We start from the raw sequence: 9,516 nt of genomic DNA on the forward strand, positions 1-9,516 counted from the left end.
GAGACCAGCCAGTAGGAGGCATTCATGGCTTCAGCAATCATGGTTTCAGAACAATAATGTGAAAGTCCTTGAGTGGCCCAGACTTGAATACCATTGAAAATCGGTGGAAAGACTTGAAGATTGCTGTTTATTTCCGCTCCCCATCGAACTTAACAGAGCCTGAGAAAGTCTGCAAGGAAGAATGGTAGAATATCCAGATGTGCAAAGCTGATGCAGACATACATACAGTACAAAAGACGACTCAAAGCTGTAATCGCCGCCAAAGGTGCTTCTACAAAGTAAGGACTTAGGGGTGTGAATATTTATGTAAACTAGATATTTCTGTATTTAATTTTCAATACATTTGCAAACATGTTTTCCCTTTTTCATTATGGGGTATTGTGTGTAAATGGGTGACAGAAAATATATATTGAATCCATTTTGAATTCAGGTTGTAACACAGTGTGGAATAAGTCAATACGTTCTGAAGACACGCTAGGTAACAGGACTCCATTTGGGATGCAGACTAAGTGTTCTAGTCACGGCTAAATGTGGAATAAGTCAATACGTTCTGAAGACACGCTAGGTAACAGGATCCCATTTGGGATGCGGACTAAGTGTTCTAGTCACGGCTAAATGTGGAATAAGTCAATACGTTCTGAAGGCACGCTAGGTAACAGGACCCCATTTGGGATGCAGACTAAGTGTTCTAGTCACGGCTAAATGTGGAAATAAAAATGTGATCACATTAATTATTTTATTTGAATAAAAGACTGTAGCCCTGTGTTACGTTATAAAATAGTTTATTACTCATTTAAGAAACGTTACGTAGCAACCTTGAGTGTTACACCAAACATTGTTGGAGCAAATATCCAATCCACATTACCCCGAACTGACATGTGGTTTTCCTTTCCAACACACATCTGAAATATGGACGACCCACGGTAAGATTGTGTTGCTAGGGAACTATTCAATCACAAATGGTCACCACATTTTCAAGGAAAGTCTAAAACAACATACATTTTCATTTTGTTTCATGGGTTTATTGATGACATGGAAACATGGACATGTGGGAATCTTGGCTTGGATTGTTTGATTTACGGATTCCTTTTTGAAGTACGGAAATCCAGTTACAGGTTTTGATTGAATACCGCCCTCCGTTTTCTTCAAACCAAACCTTTTGTGCTGACAACATTTTGTCAAAATGTTTTGTATAATTTCAGAAAAACAGTTTCAAATGATTGTCGTCTTCGCAGTCTTCTTTAACATGTCAGATTCAGAGAACCAGTCAGTAAGGACCAGTCAGTAAGGACCAGGCGTCCTCTGGTTGAACCAGTCAGTAAGGACCAGTCAGTAAGGACCAGGCGTCCTCTGGTTGAACCAGTCAGTAAGGACCAGGCGTCCTCTGGTTGAACCAGTCAGTAAGGACCAGGCGTCCTCTTGTTGAACCAGTCAGTAAGGACCAGGCGTCCTCTGGTTGAACCAGTCAGTAAGGACCAGTCAGTAAGGACCAGGCATCCTCTGGTTGAACCAGTCAGTAAGGACCAGGCGTCCTCTGGTTGAACCAGTCAGTAAGGACCAGGCGTCCTCTGGTTGAACCAGTCAGTAAGGACCAGTCAGTAAGAACCAATCAGTAAGGACCAGGCGTCCTCTGGTTGAACCAGTCAGTAAGGACCAGTCAGTAAGGACTAGGCGTCCTCTGGTTGAACCAGTCAGTAAGGTCCAGTCAGTAAGGACCAGGCGTCCTCTGGTTGAACCAGTCAGTAAGGACCAGGCGTCCTCTGGTTGAACCAGTCAGTAAGGACCAGTCAGTAAGGACCAGGCGTCCTCTGGTTGAACCAGTCAGTAAGGACCAGTCAGTTAGAACCAATCAGAAAGGACTTGGTTTGTGTGCTTAACTAAGTGCTCCTCAAGTCTTAATGTGTTCCGGCTGAGTCTTTAATAACTGTGGCCAAGCTCCTGAAATATTTCCTCTGAGTTTACATAGATCACAATGAAATACCTGCAGAAAATAAAGTCAGTTTCTGACTCTGAAAGTAGTCCTTGATATTGCACCACATCCTCCTCCTCCACCCCCTCTTCCTCTTCCTCCTCTCCCTCCTCCTCCCCCTCCTCCTCTTCCTCCTCTCCCTCCTCCTCCTCCTCCTCTCCCTCCTCCTCTCCAACACCCAGTCAACAGTTACAGTAGCCAGTGAATATAACACAAAGTGTTGCAGCTAATAATCCTTTTTGTTTTTGTATGTACAAGCACCTCTGTCATTTATTTAACACATTCCACACTGCATTGGCCATCCCAGTTGGCCCAGTTGGCCCAGTTATCCCAGTTGGCCCAGTTAACCCAGTTGGCCCAGTTGGCCCAGTTGTCCCAGTTAACCCAGTTGGCCCAGTTAACCCAGTTGGCCCAGGTAACCCAGTTATCCCAGTTGGCCCAGGTAACCCAGTTATCCCAGTTATCCCAGTTGGCCCAGGTAACCCAGTTATCCCAGTTATCCCAGTTGGCCCAGGTAACCCAGTTGGCCCAGTTAACCCAGTTGGCCCAGGTAACCCACTTGGCCCACTTGGCCCAGGTAACCCAGTTGGCCCACTTGGCCCAGTTAACCCAGTTGGCCCAGTTAACCCAGGTAACCCAGAGGAGGAGAGCTGTGGGGGGCTGAAGGGAGGGTTAGGATAGTTTGGTGTTGGGGTGGACAGAAGAGAGCTGTGAGGGGCTGAAGTCTGGGTGTTGCTGTGTGTTGAGGGCAGACATGGAAGACATGGGGTGTAGACCATGATGCAACAGTTCCCCATACAAGGCTCCCATAGGGTGCCGGTACATGTGGGCGGGGCTGTGGGCCTGTCTTTGCATCATGAAGGAGTGGAAAGCGAAGGGCGGGACCAGAGGAGAGAGGCCGGCCTGGTTCTTCAGGTACTGGTACCCCAGGGGCCTGTGGTGGCCCAGGCCCTCACACATATCCTGGATCTGAGAGATGAAGGCCTCTGGGTAGAGGCCCCCGGGGGACACGGGGGAGGAGTGGAGGGGGAACGTGTGTCCTTCCACGAAGGAGTTGATGTGTAGGTGGAGGCTGTGGACCAGGGCTGGCTGGGGGTCGGCTGGCACCACCCCCTCCAGCGCTGGGGTCCTGACCTTCCGCTCCGAGTGGCCCTCCCTGTCTCTGTCCCTGATTGTACAGGAGGAGGAGGAAGAGGAGGAGTGCATGGGAGTGACAGCTCTGATCTTCCTCTCTGGGGGCCCGTTCTCCCGCTCCTCCAGACTCCTCTTCAGCGGGCGCGCCGTGCGCACGTTGTTCTGGGGTCTGGACGTGTTCTTGGTGCCTAGGATGGGTCTGTTTAGCTCCTCCATCTTGTGTCCCAGCCCCTGGTCCTCCCATCCTCCTCTCTGGCCGTTCAGTGTCTTCTCCCTGGGGTTAGGCTGGGGGTCTGCAGGCTGTTTGGGGCTGGAGGACATGGTCATGGGGGGGACTCTACAGAACCTCCCAGTATCCTGGAGGGGCATGAGGGGGTGGTCGTGAAGGGAGGGGGTGGCAGTGGAGGGGGTAGGTTTGTGAGGAGAGGACTTGGGAAGACTTAAGTCTGTCGGTTGGTCTTCTGAGGTTGTCTGTACGAGAGACGTCATGTCTCTTAGTGTGTGAGGGGTCAGGTTGGGGGTCAGGGGGTTTATACGGGCACAGTAGCCCCTCAGACCCACCGTGTCGGGGTGTTTAGAGGAAGGGAACCCCGGCCCTCCTGGGCCAGGCGTGGCCTCACAGTCCCTGGGTAAGGCTGTCTCCCTCTCCCAGCTGCTGATGAACTGGCTGAGGTGCTCCTGGTTGAGGCTGAGGTGTGTCTCTGTATGGTTGTACAAACTGTGGAGGTTCTGGAGGTAGGGAGGGGAGGAGAAGTCAGGCAGGAATCTGGGAATGTGGCCAGGCTGGGGCGTCTCAGGACTTAGTAGGTAAGGGTCATAGGTAGAGTTAGGGTGGGGCTGGGGATGGTGGGGGTCAGGACTTAGTAGGTAGGGGTCATAGGTAGAGTTAGGGTGGGGCTGGGGATGGTGTATAGTCTGGGGGGGTGGATGGGTCAGGTCACAGGAAGAGTAGGGTTCCCCTGGTTTGTTTAGGTTCCTGTTCAGGCCCTCCCTCCTGTCCCCTCTCTCGTGGAACAGCGGCTTGAAGCTCTGGGCATGCTGGATGACAGACGGACGTTTGACCACAGCTGTGTCTGTGCTGCAGGAACCCTGACAGCCTGCTATTGGCTGACTGGCCGACTCCTCTGCGTTGCCATTAGCCAGGCTTGTGTTGATGAGGGGCGGGGGCGGGCCAAAGGCGTAGTGATTGGGCAGAGATGGCCCGGAGGCGGTCCCATTGACCTGAGAGAGCAGCTTCTTCTTGGCTAGATCAGACATGGTGCCTGGGTGGTTGGTAACAGAGTTGGTGCAAGGGTTGGTGCCAGGTTTGGTGTCTGGATGGTTGGTGCCAGGACTGGTGCATGGATGGTTGGTACATGGATGGTTGGTGCCAGGGTGGTTGGTGCCAGGGTGATTGGTGCCAGGGTGGTTGGTGCCAGGGTGATTGGTGCCAGGGTGATTGGTGCCAGGGTGTTTGATGCCAGGTTGATTGGTGCCAGGGTGATTGGTGCCAGGTCCAGGATGGGCTCTGCCTGGGTAGAGTATAGTAGAGTATCTGTAACAGGAGTGGTCCTGTCCAGGGAGCTGTGCTCTGTCTGTGGTGTCCTCTGGAGCCTTGGGGGACTGTAGGGACCTCTGCCGAATGGGGAGCACCATCCCCACTATGCCCACCATGCCAGGGGTAGGGCCCTGGGGCTCCTCAGGCAACCCAGACTGGTCCAGCCTGGCCTGGGGACATGGGTTGGCATAGTCAGGCAGCTCCTTCTGCCATTGGTCCTGAGGGTGGTTTATTGGAGTGGGAGTGTCTACAGAGAAGATGTCGAGTGTAGCGGTGTCTGAAGGTGGTTTCTGGTTGTTCTGAACTCCTTGGTGTAGAACCCTCTCCTTGATGCAGTTCTGGTCGTTCTCCCAGGGAACTCCTTGGTGTAGAACCCTCTCCTTGATGCAGTTCTGGTTGTTCTCCCAGGGACCTCCTTGGTGTAGAACCCTCTCCTTGATGCAGTTCTGGTTGTTCTCCCAGGGACCTCCTTGGTGTAGAACCCTCTCCTTGATGCAGACCGCTACTGACTCCTCCTCCTCACTGGTGCTCCTGCTCACCTCACCAGCCGGCAGGGGTAGGGACTGGGAAGGCTGCATCTCCTGCTTCACCTTGACTTCCTCCTCCTCACTGGTCCTCCTGCTCACCTCACCAGCCGGCAGGGGTAGGGACTGGGAAGGCTGCACCTCCTGCTTCACCTTGACTCCCTCCTCCTCCTCCGGACTCCTGTCCTTCTCCTCACACTCCTGCAACAAAACAGACACACAGGACAGTCAGGAACCAGACAGACAACAGACACAGAGGACAGTTAGGAACCAGACAGACAATAGACACAGAGGACAGTTAGGAACCAGGCAGACAACAGACACAGAGGACAGTTAGGAACCAGACAGACAACAGACACAGAGGATAGTTAGGAGCCAGGCAGACAACAGACACAGAGGACAGTTAGGAACCAGGCAGACAACAGACACAGAAGACAGTTAGGAACCAGACAGACAACAGACACAGAGGATAGTTAGGAGCCAGGCAGACAACAGACACAGAGGACAGTTAGGAACCAGGCAGACAACAGACACAGAAGACAGTTAGGAACCAGACAGACAACAGACACAGAGGATAGTTAGGAGCCAGGCAGACAACAGACACAGAGGATAGTTAGGAGCCAGACAGACAACAGACACAGAGGATAGTTAGGAACCAGACAGACAACAGACACAGAGGATAGTTAGGAACCAGACAGACAACAGACACAGAGGATAGTTAGGAGCCAGACAGACAACAGACACAGAGGACAGTTAGGAACCAGACAGACAACAGACACAGAAGACAGTTAGGGACCAGACAGACAACAGACACAGAGGATAGTTAGGAGCCAGACAGACAACAGACACAGAGGATAGTTAGGAGCCAGGCAGACAACAGACACAGAGGATAGTTAGGAGCCAGGCAGACAACAGACAGACAGACAGACAGACAGACAGACAGAGAGAGAGAGAGAGAGAGAGAGAATTAGACTGACTGGTGAGAGTTCCAGGCCTTTAGCACAGGGGTCCTGTTCAGTCCTGGGGGGTTGGGGGTCTAGTGGGTGTTGCTCCTCTTTGGGGCACTGCGTCACCGTGGGAACCTTGGTCTTGGGGACCCCCTGCTGGGTGGTCAGGTCTTTACGGGGTTTGGATAGTGGGAGGGGCTTATCTTCCTCTCCTTTAGTGAACCTCTCATAGGGCAGGATCAGCCTGGGGAGAGAGACAGTTATTATCAAGCAATTATTTAATAACGGCCATTAAACATCAACAGTTGTTACATGTTTAATATAGAGACAGTACCTTTCATAATGTCGCCTGGTGCAGGTTGCAGCACTCGTGCTTCCTGGGTTTCCTCCTAACTCGTCATATACGTGTTTCCACTGTCGGCGCGATGTGATCTGATGACACAGGGGGACAATGACAGGGTTAGAAAACAGTTGGACCTGTCAAATAGCATAGCTAGCATATTAGGGTCTCCCTCTCCAGTCTATTACACCACACTATAATGGTCTGTTACACCATACTATAATGGTCTGTTACACCATACTATAATGGTCTGTTACACCATACTATAATGGTCCTTTACTGCCTCTAGTCTGTTACACCACACTATAATGGTCTGTTACACCATACTATAATGGTCTGTTACACCACACTATAATGGTCTGTTACACCATACTATAATGGTCTGTTACACCACACTATAATGGTCTGTTACACCATACTATAATGGTCCTTTACTGCCTCTAGTCTGTTACACCATACTATAATGGTCTGTTACACCATACTATAATGGTCTGTTACACCATACTATAATGGTCTGTTACACCATACTATAATGGTCTGTTACACCATACTATAATGGTCTGTTACACCATACTATAATGGTCTGTTACACCATACTATAATGGTCTGTTACACCATACTATAATGGTCCTTTACTGTCTCTAGTCTGTTACACCATACTATAATGGTCTGTTACACCATACTATAATGGTCTGTTACACCATACTATAATGGTCTGTTACACCATACTATAATGGTCTGTTACACCATACTATAATGGTCTGTTACACCATACTATAATGGTCCTTTACTGTCTCTAGTCTGTTACACCACACTATAATGGTCCTTTACTGTCTCTAGTCTGTTACACCAAACTATAATGGTCTGTTACACCAAACTATAATGGTCTGTTACACCACACTATAATGGTCTGTTACACCATACTATAATGGTCTGTTACACCATACTATAATGGTCTGTTACTGTCTCTAGTCTGTTACACCACTCTATAATGGTCCTTTACTGTCTCTAGTCTGTTACACCATACTATAATGGTCTGTTACACCACACTATAATGGTCTGTTACACCATACTGTAATGGTCCTTTACTCTCTCTAGTCTGTTACACCACACTATAATGGTCTGTTACACCATACTATAATGGTCCTTTACTCTCTCTAGTCTGTTATACCATACTATAATGGTCTGTTACACCATACTATAATGGTCTGTTACACCACACTATAATGGTCTGTTACACCATACTATAATGGTCTGTTACACCATACTATAATGGTCCTTTACTGTCTCTAGTCTGTTACACCATACTATAATGGTTCCTTACGGTCTCCAGTCTGTTACACCACACTATAATGGTCTGTTACACCACACTATAATGGTCTGTTACACCATACTATAATGGTCCTTTACTGCCTCTAGTCTGTTACACCACACTATAATGGTCTGTTACACCATACTATAATGGTCTGTTACACCATACTATAATGGTCTGTTACACCACACTATAATGGTCTGTTACACCATACTATAATGGTCCTTTACTGCCTCTAGTCTGTTACACCACACTATAATGGTCTGTTACACCATACTATAATGGTCTGTTACACCATACTATAATGGTCTGTTACACCATACTATAATGGTCCTTTACTGTCTCTAGTCTGTTACACCATACTATAATGGTCTGTTACACCACACTATAATGGTCTGTTACACCATACTATAATGGTCCTTTACTGCCTCTAGTCTGTTACACCACACTATAATGGTCTGTTACACCATACTATAATGGTCCTTTACTGCCTCTAGTCTGTTACACCATACTATAATGGTCTGTTACACCATACTATAATGGTCTGTTACAACATACTATAATGGTCTGTTACACCATACTATAATGGTCTGTTACACCATACTATAATGGTCCTTTACTGCCTATAGTCTGTTACACCACACTATAATGGTCTGTTACACCATACTATAATGGTCCTTTACTGCCTCTAGTCTGTTACACCATACTATAATGGTCTGTTACACCATACTATAATGGTCTGTTACACCATACTATACATTTACATTTACATTTAAGTCATTTAGCAGACGCTCTTATCCAGAGCGACTTACAAATTGGTATAATGGTCTGTTACACCATACTATAATGGTCTGTTACACCACACTATAATGGTCTGTTACACCATACTATAATGGTCCTTTACTGCCTCTAGTCTGTTACACCACACTATAATGGTCTGTTACACCATACTATAATGGTCATTTACTGCCTCTAGTCTGTTACACCATACTATAATGGTCTGTTACACCATACTATAATGGTCTGTTACACCATACTATAATGGTCTGTTACACCATACTATAATGGTCTGTTACACCATACTATAATGGTCTGTTACACCATACTATAACGGTCTGTTACACCACACTATAATGGTCTGTTACACCATACTATAATGGTCCTTTACTGCCTCTAGTCTGTTACACCATACTATAATGGTCTGTTACACCATACTATAATGGTCTGTTACACCATACTATAATGGTCTGTTACACCATACTATAATGGTCTGTTACACCATACTATAATGGTCTGTTACACCATACTATAATGGTCTGTTACACCATACTATAATGGTCTGTTACACCACACTATAATGGTCCTTTACTGCCTCTAGTCTGTTACACCACACTATAATGGTCTGTTACACCATACTATAATGGTCCTTTACTGCCTCTAGTCTGTTACACCATACTATAATGGTCTGTTACACCACACTATAATGGTCTGTTACACCATACTATAATGGTCTGTTACACCATACTATAATGGTCTGTTACACCATACTATAATGGTCTGTTACACCATACTATAACGGTCTGTTACACCACACTATAATGGTCTGTTACACCATACTATAATGGTCCTTTACTGCCTCTAGTCTGTTACACCATACTATAATGGTCTGTTACACCATACTATAATGGTCTGTTACACCATACTATAATGGTCTGTTACACCACACTATAATGGTCTGTTACACCATACTATA

General features: G+C 47.5%; 1 protein-coding gene across 1 annotated transcript in view; it reads right to left on the reverse strand.

Annotated features, from left to right (window-relative positions):
* Positions 1–765: 765 nt before the first annotated feature.
* The window catches only part of LOC139571675 (AT-rich interactive domain-containing protein 5B-like), a 181,297-nt gene continuing 172,546 nt past the window's right edge, over positions 766–9,516 (reverse strand). Inside the window, exons 8-10 of the mRNA XM_071394761.1 lie at positions 6,446–6,543; positions 6,142–6,355; positions 766–5,365 (exon numbers count right to left, since the gene is read on the reverse strand). Coding sequence (XP_071250862.1) covers positions 2,642–5,365; positions 6,142–6,355; positions 6,446–6,543 — 3,036 coding nt within the window. The 3' untranslated portion in view covers positions 766–2,641. The remainder of the gene's footprint in view (positions 5,366–6,141; positions 6,356–6,445; positions 6,544–9,516) is intronic.

The sequence above is a fragment of the Salvelinus alpinus genome, chromosome 3 (assembly GCF_045679555.1).
Source record: "Salvelinus alpinus chromosome 3, SLU_Salpinus.1, whole genome shotgun sequence".
Classification (NCBI taxonomy): domain Eukaryota; kingdom Metazoa; phylum Chordata; class Actinopteri; order Salmoniformes; family Salmonidae; genus Salvelinus; species Salvelinus alpinus.